Source organism: Mandrillus leucophaeus, unplaced genomic scaffold, assembly GCF_000951045.1.
Source record: "Mandrillus leucophaeus isolate KB7577 unplaced genomic scaffold, Mleu.le_1.0 Scaffold14, whole genome shotgun sequence".
Classification (NCBI taxonomy): Eukaryota; Metazoa; Chordata; class Mammalia; order Primates; family Cercopithecidae; genus Mandrillus; species Mandrillus leucophaeus.
In genome coordinates, this window is record NW_012101365.1 from 2,557,645 (window position 1) to 2,573,995 (window position 16,351).

The 16,351-nt window shown below is 40.5% G+C and overlaps 1 protein-coding gene and 1 pseudogene across 1 annotated transcript in view; both read left to right on the plus strand.

The window, feature by feature from the left end:
- SCP2 (sterol carrier protein 2) overlaps window positions 1-16,351 on the plus strand; it is a 144,252-nt gene that overhangs the window by 81,391 nt on the left and 46,510 nt on the right. Inside the window, exon 10 of the mRNA XM_011973780.1 lies at window positions 604-711. Within this exon, the coding sequence (XP_011829170.1) occupies window positions 604-711 (108 nt within the window). The remainder of the gene's footprint in view (window positions 1-603; window positions 712-16,351) is intronic.
- On the plus strand, window positions 4,911-6,286 carry LOC105534868 (annotated as a pseudogene).

Here is a 16,351-nt window from a genome sequence, read left to right on the forward strand (position 1 = left end):
CAATACATACATTTTTATTTACTTCTTAACCATCTGGGAGAATGACCAAATGACCAGGAAATTGACAGGAATATTGAAGCCACCGAGCACATGAAGTAATTGTTTTTTAACCTTACTTTTGTGGCTCAACAGTGTTTTCAGACATTTGTCTTCATTTTATGAAAGTGTCTTTTTTCTCCTGTTTTTTCATATTTATTAAAAATACTTATATAGTATATAGCAGTACAGTTGAAAATAGAAAAGAACACATTTTAGCAAAATTATGCATTTTGGCAAAAAAGCTGACATAATTATTTTAGTTATAGCATTATATCCATTTCAGTTCTATTCTCCTAGTTCTCTGAATCTCTACCATATTTAGAGCAATTTTGGAAGCCAGAGAGCTCTATGGAACTAATAGGAGCTTTTGTTTCATACAGGAAATGTTCTGAAATTGTAAGTATTTATTACTTTTGAAAGTGCTTATGTCAAATTGTTGTTAGTTTGAACTGTTAAGAAATATTTGCTCCAAGAAATTCTTGGCTATATGGAAATCTTATAAAAGCATATCATTTGTTCTATTGTTACTATTAACGTTTGTAAATATTATTTTTTCTTCTATAGGACAAGGTGCAACACTGGTTGATAGAGGAGATAATACATATGGAGGAAAGTGGGTTATAAATCCTAGTGGTGGACTGATTTCAAAGGGACACCCACTAGGAGCTACAGGTAATACTACATACAGATTTCATACATTTTTAAATCATTTTTTCCTTAAGTGTGAACGAATTAGTCTTTCATTTGAATGAAATATTATATTCTTTGAACTTGGTAGCTGGTGCTCTACATGATTGTTTAGCTGCAATATTTTTGATGTTCCATTAAGTAGAGCACACTTAAATAATCTTGATTAATTGATGAGAATTTGAATTAATTAAAACTAAATTCAAGATGTTTCCAAGTAGAGATCTTACTGGACTTGCTAAATAAGAATCATTTGAAATGAGCATGTTATTTATATGTAGTTGTATACTTGGTTGACATTGCATGGAAATTATTTTCTCTTGAGACAACGGGACTAGAATTTATAAAGTAAGAATTTTACTATGGCTCTGCTGTTGACTGGCTGGCTGTGTGAAACTATTTTTATCAATCACTTTAACTTTTAATTCCTTAATTATAAAACGACAAACTTGTACAATGCAGTTTCTTTTTCTTTTTTTTTTTAATAAAAAATTTTAAATAAAAAAGGGAACCTCACCGTGTAGTTCCTTTTTTCTTTCTTTCTTTTGTTTTTTTTTTTGAGATGGAGTCTCGCTTTGTTGCCCAGGCTGGAAAGAAGTGGCACAATTTCAGCTCACTGCAACCCCTGCCTCCTCGGTTCAAGCCATTCTCCTGCCTCAGCCTCCCGAGTAGCTGGGACTACAGGCTTGTGCCACCATGCCCAGCTAATTTTTGTATTTTCTTTTTAGTAGAGATGGGGTTTCACCATGTTGGCCAGGCTGGTCTTGAATTGCTGACCTCAAGCAATCTACCTGCTTCGGCCTCCCAGAGTGCTGGGATTACCAGCATGGGCCACACATGGCCACAACATGCATTTTTAATATATCACTGTCTACCTTCAAATAGTGTGTTATGCCATTTTGTACATAATGTAAGACTTTTACAGCCGCCTATCTATTTACCTTCTCCTATCTTTTGTGTTATTGTTTCCATACACTTACTCTTAAGTATATTGTAACCCCCACAATATACTATTATTATTGTTGCTTTAAACAATCTAGTATCTTTCAAAGAAATCTAAAAATTATGGGGATGATCAGTGATGTTATGGGAAGTGGCAAAATAACAACATCCAAAAATCCTGTCCTTTATAAAAGTTTGGAGAACACTGGCAAAAATTGTCAAGATCAACTTTTTCTGTAACTTTAAAAATTAACCGGATTTACAACAATCTGTTGGGAGTGGAGGTGGGGGGTGCTTAAAACAACAACAAAGAGCATAATCTCTGTGAGAGCAACAAGCTGTGGCATTTTCACCTGCCTTAACACCTCCGCCTTTCTGCAGCTCCACGGTAGCCTTGAAAACCTACAGCTTGCAGTCATGGTGAAAATTAGCAGCCTAGCTGGCACTGAACAAGTCAGAACAGAGTTGGAGCTCTTTCAAAGCCCCTTCCTCAGAGAACTGTCATTATATGCCCTGTCTGGTGGTGTCCTGGTAAACCCCACTTGAAAGCTTTGTCTTTATTTCACCTCACTGAAAACTCACCCAGTGCAAAGAGTATTTTCCCTAGAGGCACTTGTCAAAAACAATCAACCACAACTGTTCAACAAAGTAGCTACCTCAGGTGCCAATTGGGGTAAACAACAAAATAACAAAAAACTTAAAAGGAAAAGTTGGGGAGTAAGATGTACATACCGGACTTTGAAAAGATCTGATATATTCCTGGGAATCTAGAAGGCTAATGGCATATATAAGGTCAGAGTTGTGTACATGCTCAGGAAAGACCTGAGAAGGTCCTAAGCTCACCTCTGGCTAAACTTGGGGCTCTGCACAAGCAAAAGGCAAAGGCTAAGGTAGAATTGTAAAATGCCTGGCTGAGGACCACATCATGCAGCTAGAGGTCCAATAAAGACCAGGAGACTTTTTAGTTCAGTCATTTAAGGACATCTCTGTCTAGTCAGTAGCTGAGGGAAGAGAAAATTCAGTGGCCATGTGGGACAAAGATTACAGACTTTATAGAATTAGCTTGGAAAACTCACTAAATAACCACAACAATAAACAGCAACAACAGCAACAAACTGGGAAAGAGGAGGGTTTGATTGATTTTTAGAGGAGCTACATTATATTATTTAAAATGTCCAGTTTTCAACAAAAAAACATAAAGACATGCAGATAAACAATAAAGGGTGACCTATATACCTAGGAAAAAAAGCAGTCAATAGAAACTATCCCCAAGGAAGCCAAAACATTGGACTTACTAGATAAAGACTTTAACTAGCTATTTTAAATATATTAAAGGAAACCATATATAAAGAACTAAAGGAAAGTAAGATAACAATGTTTCTCCAGATAGAGAATATTAATAAATAGAAATTATGAAAAAGACAACCAGGCACAGTGGGTCACACCTGTAATCCCAGCACTTTGAGAGGCAAAGGTGGGAGGATAGCTTGAACCCAGGAATTCGAAACTAGCCCAGGCAACATAGTGAGACTTCCCCTCTACTAAAAATAAAAAATTAGCTGAGTGTAGTGGCATGCATCTGTCATCCCAGCTACTCGGGAGACTGAGGCAGGAGGATCACTTGAGCCCAGGAGGTTAAAGCTGCAGTGAACTGTGATTGTGCCACTGCATTCCAGCATTCCAGCCTGGGGAACAGAGAAAAAAACAAAAACAAACAAACAAACAAAATCAAGCAAGGAAATTAAAGAACCAAATAGAAATCTGGAGTTGAAAAGAAATCTAGCACAAGACATCAAGGATAAAACCCTAAACGTTAGTAGACATCAAAGGGTATAGGTAGAGAAGAAGAACCATTTAAGAATAATGAGAGGGAATGCTCAGTTAGCCAAGGAAGGAGAGTGTTTCAAAAGTAAGAGATCAGGCCACAAAAGTTAGATAAAGAACGAAAAGTGTCCTTTGGATTTGGCTGTTACTAAGTCGTTGGCAATCCTGGAGCAATTTTGAACAAGTGTTTTGCATGGAAGCACATGAGATTCAGAAAGAATTATAAGTGAGAAAGTGGCAATAATAGTGCAGATACACTTTTAGAAATAGTGGCTATGAATGGAAAGTGATATATATGTAAGGGATGTACCTGAATTATAGGTACACGTTCTGTATGAATGAAGTCTTGGGTGTGAACCTAGCCTCTTCACTCTCTTTAGTATGTAGCTTAGCCAGTTAATCCTAGTTTCTTTTCTATAAAATGGGAATATAGTACCTACCTTATAAGGCTGTTCTGTGGATTAAATGAGGAAATATATGTATGTAAAGTATATGGTAGAGTCCCCCAAAAAGAGTAGGAACACAATAACTTCCAGAATTCTCTTCCCAACATTTCCACAAAAGGAAGCCATGATGGATCTACTTAACTAGTTCTTGTTTGTTTATTTGCCAGTAATAAACCTCTTGTTTTTATCACAGTATGAAGATATAATTTTTGACCATTTCTGGAAAAGAATGTTCTTTAATTTGTAAAGAAAATTTGTTTTCTAGTGTGACATCCTCAAGGTACCATATTTCTATGTAAATGTTGTGCCCCATGCTACACAGACACTATTTAAAAACTATTTTCTGCCTTTGGTAAATAGACTAAACTATTTTCTTTATTCCTCAAAAGAATTAGATCATACTTCCGTGTTGATTTTGTTGCTAATGGGACATGGAGACGTCCGGGTGATAATAAATATTCCTGTGGTATAATCACTGAAGCCTTTAAGAGTTATACTGAGTTTGTGTGTAAAGAAGTGACTTAAATCCTCCTTTCAGACAGCTTCCTTATTCATATAGGAAACCTCTGTTTCATTAGGAGATGAATATGATATTTCATTTTAGTTGTTCTTGTTGACATACAACTTTTTTCTCCTCTGAAATAGCACATTTTTATTATTATTTGCTTGATTGCCATTATTAGATATTTTTGTTCTGCCATCCACTGAAACACTCAGAAATCATGCCTTATAGTAACAATATAATTTTTCATATCTATATTTGTTATTAAAATTTAGATCTAATTTTTATACAATAAAATGCACAGTTCTGCTTCTCAGAACCTTCCTGCTGCCACGTTTGCATCTTGCTGCTCTAGCCTCTGGGGCGCGTTCCATCCTTTCAGCCTGCAGCCAGCAGAGAAAAAAAATTACATATATTCTTGCCCCGTGCATACCTAGAGGTGACCAAAAAAATTAAAATAAATTTTAACCATGAGGGAAATCATGCACATCCAGGCCGGTCAGTGTGGCAACCAGATGGGTACCAAGTGCTGGGATGTGATCAATGATGAACGTGAAATCGACCCCACCAGCACCTAACATGGGGACAGCGACCTGCAGCTGGACTGCATCTCCATGTACTACAGTGAAGCCACAGATGGCAAATATGTTCCTTGTGCTCTCCTGGTGGATCTAGAACCTGGGACCATGGACTCTGCTAGCTCAGGCCCTTTTGGCCAGGTGCTTAAACCAGACAACTTTGTTTTTAGTCAGTCTGGGGCAAGCAACAACTGGGCCAAAGGCCACTACATAGAGGGGGCCGAGCTGGTTGATTCAGTCATAGATGTGGTGCAGGAGGACGCAGAGAGCTGTGACTGCCTGCAGGGCTTCCAGCTGACCCACTCAATGGGCTCTGGAATGTGTACTCTCCTTATCAGCAAGATCTGAGAAGAGTGCCCTGATTGCATCATGAACATCTTTAGTGTGGTGCCTCCACCCAAAGTATCTGACACCGTGGTCGAGCCCTACAACATCACCTCTCCATCCATCAGTCGGTAGAGAACACTGATGAGACCTACTGCATTGACAATGAGGCCCTCTATGACATCTGCTTCCGTACTTTGAAGCTGACCACACCAACCTATGGGCACCTGAACCACCTTGTCTCAGCCACCATAAGCATTGTTACCACCTGTCTCCACTTCCCTGGCCAGCTCAATGCTGACATCCGCAAGTTGGCAGTCAACCTGGTGCCCTTCCCACGTCTCCACTACTTCATGGCTGGCTTTGCCCTCTCACCAGCTGTGGAAGCCAGCAGCATCAAGCTCTCACAGTGCCCAAACTCACCTGGCAGGTCTTTGATGCCAAGAACATAATGGCTGCCTGTGACCCCTGCCACAGCTTATATGTCACTGTGGCTGCTGTCTTTGTGGATGGATGTCCATGAGCAGATGCTCAATGTGCAGAACCAGAACAGCAGCTACTTTGTGGAATGGATCCCCAACAACATCAAGACAGCTGTCTGTGACATCCCACCTCATGGCCTCAAGATGGCGGTTACCTTCATTGGCAACAGCATGGCCATCCACGAGCTCTTCAGGTGCATCTTGGAGCAGTTCACTGCCATGTTCCCCTGGAAGACCTTCCTCCACTGGTACACAGGTGAGGGCATGGATGAGATGAGAGTTCACCAAGGCTGAGAGCAACATGAACAACCTCATCTCTGAGTATCAGCAGTACCAGGATGCCACCACCGAAGAGGAGGAGGATTTCAGTGAGGAGGCTGAAGAGGAGGCCTAAGGCAGAGCCCCTATCACCTCAGGCTTCTCAGTTCCCTTAGCCATCTTACTCACCTGCCCCTTTTCTCTTTTTTCAAACACAAATCTAGATCTCAGAATTTGTGTTTGCTGCCTCAAACACAAATCTAGATCTAGAACAGTGCCTAGCATGTAGTAGGCACTCAATAAGTACTTGTTAGTTGAATGTTTCCTTTCTCTTTCTACTCGGGGAAGCCTAGGTTTCTGACACTCTGGGAAACCCTGTATTTCCTTCTGGTGCCCATCCCTTCCATCTGTCCGGTTAATATTTCCCTCTTTTTAAAATCTGTAAGAAGCTGGGTCTCATCCAGATCTCATTTAGAACCCACTGGGTTTTGAAACCCACGTGAATAATGGCCACCATCCTAAGCCCAAAGCAAAAGATGGTAGAAGGTGGCAGGTAGAAGTCACTACAAGGAAGGGGATGGGATTTTCCATCCTAAAAGTTTTGGAGAGGGAAATCCAGGCTACTAAAGTCATAATTTCCAGGTACTTCCATTTTCCATTTCTCAGCTTCAAGGGAGGTATTAGCAGTATTTTCTCCATTTTCAATCTCCCTCCAAGCTCTGCCCTTTGGAGAGGTCTGCCCCACTCTGTCAAGTGGAATCTTTCCCTCTCTGACTCTGCCTCTCTCACACATTGAATTCCTCCCTTTCCCCTGATTAGATAAGGGGATCAAGGAAGGGAAAGAGACCAGCCTTGGTCCCTAGGCCTCCAGAAATGGCCTCCTAATCTCCACCTTTTCTTAACCCCCAAAGAGGATTAACGTCCCTGGCTTTATCTGGGATGGTATATACTGCCACATCAGTGTTTGAGTCATTCCCCAGAGGAAAGGGGAACCCTCCTCCATCTTTTTGCAACGTCTCCTATCTTCCTTTTGCTATTGCTTTTTTCCACCTTACACTTGGTTTTGTTCTATCCTACACTTCAAATTTCTATTTTGAACGTGCTGCTTTTTTTCATATTGAAAAGGTGACATTGCTCCAAGAGCCAAAAATAAATGGGAATTGGAAAAAAAATGCACAGTTCTCACAAAAACATGTACACTAATGTTTATAGCAGCATTATTCATTGTCAAAAGCTGGAAACAAGCCAGATGTCTATCATCAACTGATGAACAAAATGTGGTATATTTATTTTTATTTTTTTAGATTTTTTTTGAGACAGTCTCACTCTGTCGCCGAGGCTAGAGTGCAGTGGTGCAATCTTGGTTCACTGCAACCTCTGCCTCCCTGGTTCAAGCGATTCTCCTGCCTCAGCCTCCTGAGTATCTGGGACTACAGGCACCTGCCACCATGGCCAGCTAATTTTTATATTTTTAGTAGAGACGGGGTTTCATTATGTTGGCCAGGCTGGTCTCACACTCCTGACCTCAAATGATCTGCCCGCCTCGGCCTCCCAGGTGTGAGCCACTGTGTCCGGCCAAAATGTGTATTTATACTATGGAATATTTTTTGGCCATGAAAGGAATGAGGTACTGAAATATACTACAATATAGATGAACCTTGAAAACATTTTTAAATTCCATTTTTATGACATGTCCAGAATAGGCAAATCCATATAGACAGAAAATAGATTAATGGTTGCTTAGGACTAGGGAACACAGGAGAGAGATAACTAAGGGGTAGGTGTGGAGTTTCTTTTTGAGATGATGAAAATGTCCTAAAATTGATTGTGGTGATAGTTGCACAACTCTGAGAATATACTAAAAACCACTGAATTATATACTTTAAATTGATAATTGTTTTTGAAAATTATATATATCCAGGTAGCAACCAGCCAAAGCAAGATCAAGAACATTTTTATTACCACCAAAAGTTCTAGCCTGTCTATTTCCAGTCAATCCTCTGGCCTCCCTGAAACACTTCTCTCTCACTCTCCACCACCACCAGGCCGAGATGTTTGACTTCTCTTGTGGTAGATTAGTTTTGCTGATCCTAGAACTTCATATAAATGGAATCATACAGCACATGTATGTATTCTTTTGTGTTTGGCTTCTTTCACTCAGCAGATTATAAAATTAATCCAAGTTTTTCTTTTTATCAGTAGTTAGTTCTTTTTTATTGCCAAGTAGTATTTTATTGTTGAAATATATCAGTTTGCATATCCATTGTCTTGTGGATGGATATTTGAATTGTTTCCTGTTTAGGGCTATATGAATAAAATTGCTATGAATGTTTGTATACAAGTCTGTTTGGAGACATATATTTTTATTTCTCTTGGGTTGATAACTTGGAGTGAAATTGCTGGGTCATAGGACAGATACATAGGACAGATACATCGGTCGAAAAGGCCGAGTGCAATAGCTCATGCCTGTAATCCCAGTACTTTGGGAGGCTGAGGTGAGAGGATTGCTTGAAGCCAGGAGTTTGAGACCGGCCTGGGCAGCAAAGCAAGACTTTGTCTCTACAAAATATTAAAAACTTAACTGGGAGCAATAGCATACACCTGTAGTCCCAGCTACCCAAGAGGCCGAGGTGGGGGGATTGCTTGAGTCCAGGAGTTTGAGACCGGCCTGGGCAACATGGTGAAACTCTGTCTTTACAAAAAATACAAAAATTAGTCAGGCGTGGTGGCGCATGTCTATGGTCCCAGCTACCTGTGTCTTTCCATACTTTTGCAGGTATATCCATAGGATAAATTTCAAACAGTGGACTCATTGTGTCAAAGGGTAGTATATATTTAAAAATTAGTGGAGATTGCCATTTTTTCTTCAGAAAAGGTTGTATCAGTGTATGTTTCCAACAGCAGAGTATGAGAGTGCCTCTTTCCTTCAGTCTTGTCAATATTGGATTTTTTTCTTAAATGTTAAAAAATTTGCCAGTCTTGACAGGTCATCTGTTTTTCTTCCCTGGGTACTGAAAAGGTAACCTAAAACACCCCAGGAAGATAGAATTTACTCAGTTTTTAAATATTCAAAGAGAGACTCACATTTCCTGCAGTATCCTTTAATAACCCTTTCTAACATTTGAGTCTACACTGTTGATAAATTTTTCCTTTTATCGTTAATCTTTGAGATATTATGTCTAGTGATGGGGTAGCATTTTGTGGGAAAAAAACTTATAAATCTTGATGACTTGAGTGGTAGTCTGAATAGGGATGAGGAATTATTGAAAAGTAAATGTTTCCTTGCTACATATTGAGGATTTGGATATATTTTGATAAATCTGGCACATGGCCATTAGCTGTAATGTGCCCCAAGAAAGAATTCAGACTCCTTGAATTTATATCACAACGACAGTTATGAGTAGCTTAAACATTTTTTCTCTAGTTACTTGGATAACAAACTGCAATAGGATTCTAAGAGATTCAGAAAATGGTCAAGTTAAGTTCCAAAGTATGTTAAGACTCTTGGTGAGGGTGTAAGATTCTCTTCTGTAAATGGTATTAATTTAATTGTAAGACAGTGCCGCTTTGGTTGGGAACTCAGTATTGGGGAATTAGCTTTAAAATTAAAGCTTCATGATACTGGTTTCTGATTTTGTTTAGATCTGGATGAAAGTTTCTAGCTGCTATAACACTATCCATAATAGAAGAAAATTGTAGTTTTCAGCATTTGAATTGAGTATTCTTTTGTTCATTGTCAGTTTAAAAACATTAATTCCTTTTAGATCTCCAATCAGGAAAATTACATTAAACCTGAGCTTTTTTTGATTACTTTGCAGTGGTCATATTACAAAAAACACATTAGTGTTCAGGTAATAATGTCATATTTTATTCCAGTTTTCAAAGTGCTTTTACATATACTGTCCAACACTTACTGAACACTTGTGGTTTTTTTTGTTTTTTTTTTTTGAGACGAAGTTTTACTCTGTTGCCTAGGCTGGAGTACAGTAGCGTGATCTCAGCTCACTGCAACCTCCACCTCCCAGGTTCAAGTGATTCTTCTGCCTCAGCCTCCGGAGTAGCTGGGATTACAGGGACCCGTCACCATGCCCGGCTAATTTTTGTATTTTTAGTAGGGATGGGGTTTCACCATGTTGGCCAGGCTAGCCTTGAACTACTGACCTCAAGTGATCCACCTTCCAAAGTGCTGGGATTACAGGTGTGAGCTGTCACACCTGGCCTGATCACTTGTTTTAAATGAATAAAGATTGGACATGGTGGCTCATGCCCATAATCGCAGCACTTTGGGAGGCCAAGGCAGGAGGATGACTTGAAGCCAAGAGTTTGAGACCAGCCTGGGCAACAAAGCGAGACCCTGGTTTCTACAGGAAAAAAAAAAAAAAAAAGGAATAAGTAAAATTTGACTTTAGTTTATTCTTAGCTATCTCTACTTTTTAAAATATCCATATTAATATCTGCAATCTACTGAAAGGACATGAAAGTGCCTTTGAGATAAAGCTCCTAACAAAGGATTATTGATTGCTTTGAAGCTAGAAGTGGGTTTTTTTAGTTTGGCCTTTTTTCATAGTTCAGCCTGGCCTTTTAAGCCTTTAAGAAAGGCCTCTGTGCCTTTCCAGTAGGCTTCAACCTAGTGTTAGGTCCTGATCTTCTGTTATTCAGTCAACATCAGTTCAGTAGTGACTTACTGTGCACCCACCTCATCATTAGGTACTGTAGGTCACTGGTTGTCAAATATGAGGTCTACCCATAGACCGATTCGGAGCCTCCTGAAGCTTTTAAAAATGTATGTTCCTGCCTGAGTATGGTGGCTCACGCCTGTAATCCCAGCATTTTGGGAGGCTGAGGCGGGCAGATCACTTGAGCTGAGGAGTTCGAGACCAACATGGGCAAGATGGTGAAACCCTGTCTCTACAAAAAATGCAAAAATTAGCCAGGCGTGATGGCCATACCTGTAGTCCCAGCTACTTGGGTGGGAGGATAGCTTGAGCCCAGTAGGCAGAGGTTGCAGTGAGCTGAGATCATGCCGCTGCACTCCAGCCTATGTGGTAGAGCCAGACCTTGTCTCCAAAAAAAAAAAAAAAAAGATTATATATATATATGTTCCTGTCCTACCCTTAGAAATTCTCTTTGGTCTGGGTTGGTCCTAAACAATTTATATTTTTTCAAAGTTCCCCCAGAGCTTCTCATTCATAGCCAGATTTGAGGGCTAGGGTTAGGATATACAAGGTAACTACTAGCCTCAGGAAGTGTATAAGAGGCAGATAATACAAGAATACAAATACTTATATATTTAAATAACAATTATAATACAAAGCAGTGTGCTATAGGAGAAGCACAAAGCAGAAGTATGAAGAGGAGAAAAAGGGAAGGGAGGATGGCAGGATCATGAAGATTTGCTAAATCCCATGACATGCCAGGTGTTTTGCCAGCATTTCTAGCTACTTGAGTTTTGAGGAAGGAGATTCAAAAAGAGGAAGGGTGTTTAAACCAAACTGTTTGCTTTTACCAAACAGGTTTAATTCCTTCTTGCCTATACAAACTCTACCTTTGTTATTTTCTCAATAATAATACACTGTTCTAAGTACACTTCATGTACAAGTGCATTCAATTTTCATATCGATTTTTCTCTTTTACAAAAGAAGAAAATAGAGGCATGGAGAGTTTAAATAATTTGCATGAAGTCATCAGGCTAGAGAGTGGCAAAGCTAAGATTCAAACACAGGCTATGTATTCCTAGCATCCAGGGTCGTAACCATTATACTGTACTTCAGTGTCCTTTCCTCAGTTGAAACACCCATCTTCAAGTGCTCTCTCAAATGTTATCCACCTTATGAAGCTCTTCCTGTTTCACTGATTTTTTCCATAGATTGAATTAATCTTTCCCTTTTTTGAACTCCCATACTTTCTCAGGACTTTTCTTTTGACATTTATGCTTATAGTATATATTATAATTATTTATAAGCTTTAAAAAATCTTCCCTATTTAAGAGCCTATGAAGTCAGGATTCATATTTCATTTGTCTCTCTACCTTGAACAGTGCGCAATACATTGCATATTTAAAGGGATAGTTGAATATGTTATTGCTCCTTTAACATCTAGAACGTGGCATGGAGCAAAGGGAATACATTTGTTTAATGTGAGAAGAATTAGGATCATTAGGAAGAATTCATTGGAAGGTAGATTTTGGCTGGATACAAGACAGAACTTTCTAACATGGCTTCTCAAAAATGGAATAGGTTGCCTCCTGAGAGCATGCATTTACCTGTCACAGAGGCTGTGCACAAAAAATACATGTAACAACTTGATAGGAGTGTTGTAAGGAGAATTTTGCCCATCTGTTGGGCCTTAGATTTGATGAATTCATAGATCCTTTTCAATTCTATTATAAGATTTTCTGATCTCCTGTGGGAAGTAATTATTTCTCTTTCTGCATTCACGTAGTTCTTGATGTTTTTAATGACACATATATTATTATTCTATCCTGTGATTTTTGTTTACATGTTTCAGTACTTTTAAAGGCATTATAAACTTCTTAGGTCTTAAGAATTTGGGTGAAAATGATATGAGAATAAGTGGAATTTTAGCCAAGGGACCTAGCATTTTCAAATCAAACCATGGCTTAGCTCTCCTACTCTATAAGAGGTTGCCAAAATAAATCCTAGGATGATGACTGGTAAGACCTAAATCCAATATAAACTCTTAAAAAGCCGGCAAGTCAGTAAGGGCTAATTAGCTTTTCACCAAAGTTTCTATTTTACCTTTCATCATATCCTCCAGGACACCCATCCTTATTTCCATTGCCCAGAGTTTTGCATTTTTACCACTGCAATGTGAGGAGAGGTAAATTTTATCATTAAACTCTATTTGTGCCAGGACAAATGGAGCCCAGGAGATGGTGTCTACCCTAGATACCTGTTACTAGCTAGAGATAACTAGGAGAAAGCCCTGAATTTCTATTTCTATTTCTTTTCTTTTTTTTATTTTTGAAACCAAGGTTTCACTTTGTTGCTCTGACTGGAGTGGAGTGGCGTGATCACGGCTCACTGTTGCCTCGATTTCTTGGGCTCAGATGATTCTCCTATCTCAGTCTTCCAAGTAGTTTGGACTACAGGCACGCACCTTCATACCTGGCTAATTTTTTATATTATTGGTAGAGACGGGGTTTCGCCATATTGCCTAGGCTGGTCTCGAACTCCTGGGCTAAAGTGATCCACCGATGTCGGTCTTCCAAAGTGCTGGGATTACAGGCATGAACCGTCATGCCTTCTTTTTCTTTTTTTGAGATAGAGTCTTGCTCTGTTGCCCAGGCTGAAGTGCAATGCAGACATGGTACAAACATGGCTTACTGAAGTCTCTACTTCCTGGGCTCGAATGATCCTCCCACCTCAGTCTTCCAAGTAGCTGGGACCACAGGTGTACACCGTCACACCCAGCTAATTTTATTTTATTTTTTCTTTTGTAGAGGTGGGGTCTCCCTATGCTTCCCAGGCTGGTCTCAAACTCCTGGGCTCAAGCAGTCCTCTCTCCTTGGCCTCCCAAAAAGCTGGGATTACAGGCATGAGTCACCACACCCAGCCCCTTATTCTTTCTTCACAATTTTGTGGATAGAAGATTCATTCTTACCATAGATCTTAGCAACCTCAGCATACCATTTTTTACCCTTAAAGTTGGGAACTTCCACCTTTTCACTTAAAGGAAGCACTTGTATGCACATCTGAATTGCTACTTCACTCCTCTTGCGCTTTGGGGCCATCATTAAGTAAACTAAGGATGACTTGAACATGAGCACTGCAGTACCCATCACAGTCATTCTAATAACAGAGATAGTTACTAACTGTCTAATGGGTGGGTAGCATATACCACTTGGATATGCTGGGCAAAGGGATGATTCACATCCCAGGTGGGATGGGGCTGAATGGCGTGAGATTTTATCATGCTACTCAGAACAGCATGCAACTTAAAACTTGTGAATTGTTTATTTCTGGCATTTTCTGTTCAGTATTTTTAGACCGTAATTGACTGAGAGTAACTGAAACTGTGGAAAGTGAAACCATGGATGTGAGGGCACTACTGTATTTTACTTTTGTTTTTGAAATATATTTTACATGTGATAGATAATTTTGTCAGGCCTCTAAGCCCAAGCTAAGCCATCATATCCCCTGTGACTTGCACATATACATCCAGATGGCCTGAAGCAACTGAAGATACACAAAAGAAGTGAAAATAGCCAGTTCCTGTCTTAACTGATGACATGCCACCATTGTGATCTGTTCCTGCCCCACTCTAACTGATCAATTGACTTTGTGACAATACATCCTCCCTGCCCTTGTGCTAATGTACTGTGTGATATTCCCCTGCCCTTGTGAATGTACTTTGTACAATATACCCTCCCTGCCCTTAAAGGTTCCAAGATGGCCGAATAGGAACAGCTCCAGTCTGTAGCTCCCAGTGTGAGTGACGCAGAAGATGGGTGATTTCTGCATTTCCAACTGAGGTACCAGGTTCATCTCACTGGGGCTTGTCGGACTGTGGGTGCAGTCCGTGGAGTGTGAGCCAAAGCAGGGCGGGGTATCGCCTCACTCAGGAAGCACAAGGGGTCGGGGAATTCCCTTTCCTAGCCAAGGGAAGCTGTGACAGATGGCACCTGGAAAATCGGGACACTCCCACCTGAATACTGTGCTTTTCCAACGGTCTTAGCAAATGGCACACCAGGAGATTATATCCCGCACCTGGCTCCGAGGGTCCCATGCCCACAGAGCCTCGTTCACTGCTAGCACAGCAGTCTGAGATCGAACTGCAAGGTGGCAGTGAGGCTTGGGAAGGAGCGTCTGCCATTGCTGAGGCTTGAGTAGGTAAATAAAGCAGCCAGGAAGCTCGAACTCAGTGGAGCCCACCACAGTTCAGCAAGGCCTGCCTACCTCTGTAGACTCCACCTCTGGGGGCAGGGCATAGCTGAAAAAAAGGCAGCAGAAATTTCTGCAGACTTAAATGTCCCTGTCTGACAGCTTTGAAGAGAGTAGTGGTTCTCCCAGCATAGATTTTGAGATCTGAAAACGAAGAGACTGCCTCTTCAAGTGGGTCCCTGACCCCTGAGTAGCCTAACTGGGAGACACCTCCCAGCAGAGGTCGACCAACACCTCTGCTGGGAGACACCTCCCAGCAGAGACCGACCAACACCTCTGCTGGGAGACATCTCCCAGCAGAGACCGACCAACACCTCATACAGCAGGGTACCCTTCTGAGATGAAACTTCCAGGGGAAGGATCAGGCAGCAACATTTACTGTTCTGCAATATTTGCTGTTCTGCAGCCTCTGCTGGCGATACCCTGGCAAACAGGGTCTGGAGTGGACCTCCAGCAAACTCCAAAAGACCTGCAGCTGAGGGTCCTGACTGTTAGAAGGAAAATTAACAAACAGAAAGGACATCCACATCAAAACCCCATCTGTGTGTCACCATCATCAAAGACCAAAGGTAGATAAAACCACAAAGATGGGGAGAAACCAGAGCCGAAAAGCTGAAAATTCTAAAAATCAGAGTGCCTCTTCCCTCCAAAGGAACGCAGCTCCTTGCCAGCAATGGAACAAAGCTGGACGGAGAATGACTTTGATGAGTTAAGAGAAGAAGGCTTCAGACGATTGGTAATAACAAACTTCTCCAAGCTAAAGGAGGATGTTTGAACCCATTGCAAAGAAGCTAAATACCTTGAAAAAAGATTAGATGAATGGCTAACTAGAATACACAGCATAGAGAAGACCTTAAATGACCTGATGGAGCTGAAAACCATGGCATGAGAACTATGTGATGCTTACTCAAGCTTCAGTAACCAGTTCGATCAAGTGGAAGAAAGGATATCAGTGATTGAAGATCAAATGAATGAAATGAAGTGAGAAGTGAAGTTTAGAGAAAAAAGAGTAAAAACAAATGAACAAAGCCTCCAAGAAATATGGACTATGTGAAACGACTAAATCTACGTCTGATTGGTGTACCTGAAAGTGACGGGAGAATGGAACCAAGTTGGAAAACACTCTTCAGGATATTATCCAGGAGAACTTCCCCAACCTTGCAAGGCAGGCCAACATTCAAATTCAGAAAATACAGAGAACTCCACAAAGATACTCCTCGAGAAGAACAACTGCAAGACACATCATTGTCAGATTCACCAAAGTTGAAATGAAGGAAAAAATATGAAGGGCAGCCAGAGAAAAAGGTCGGGTTACCCACAAAGGGAAGCCCATCAGACTAACAGCAGATCTCTTGGCAGAAACTCT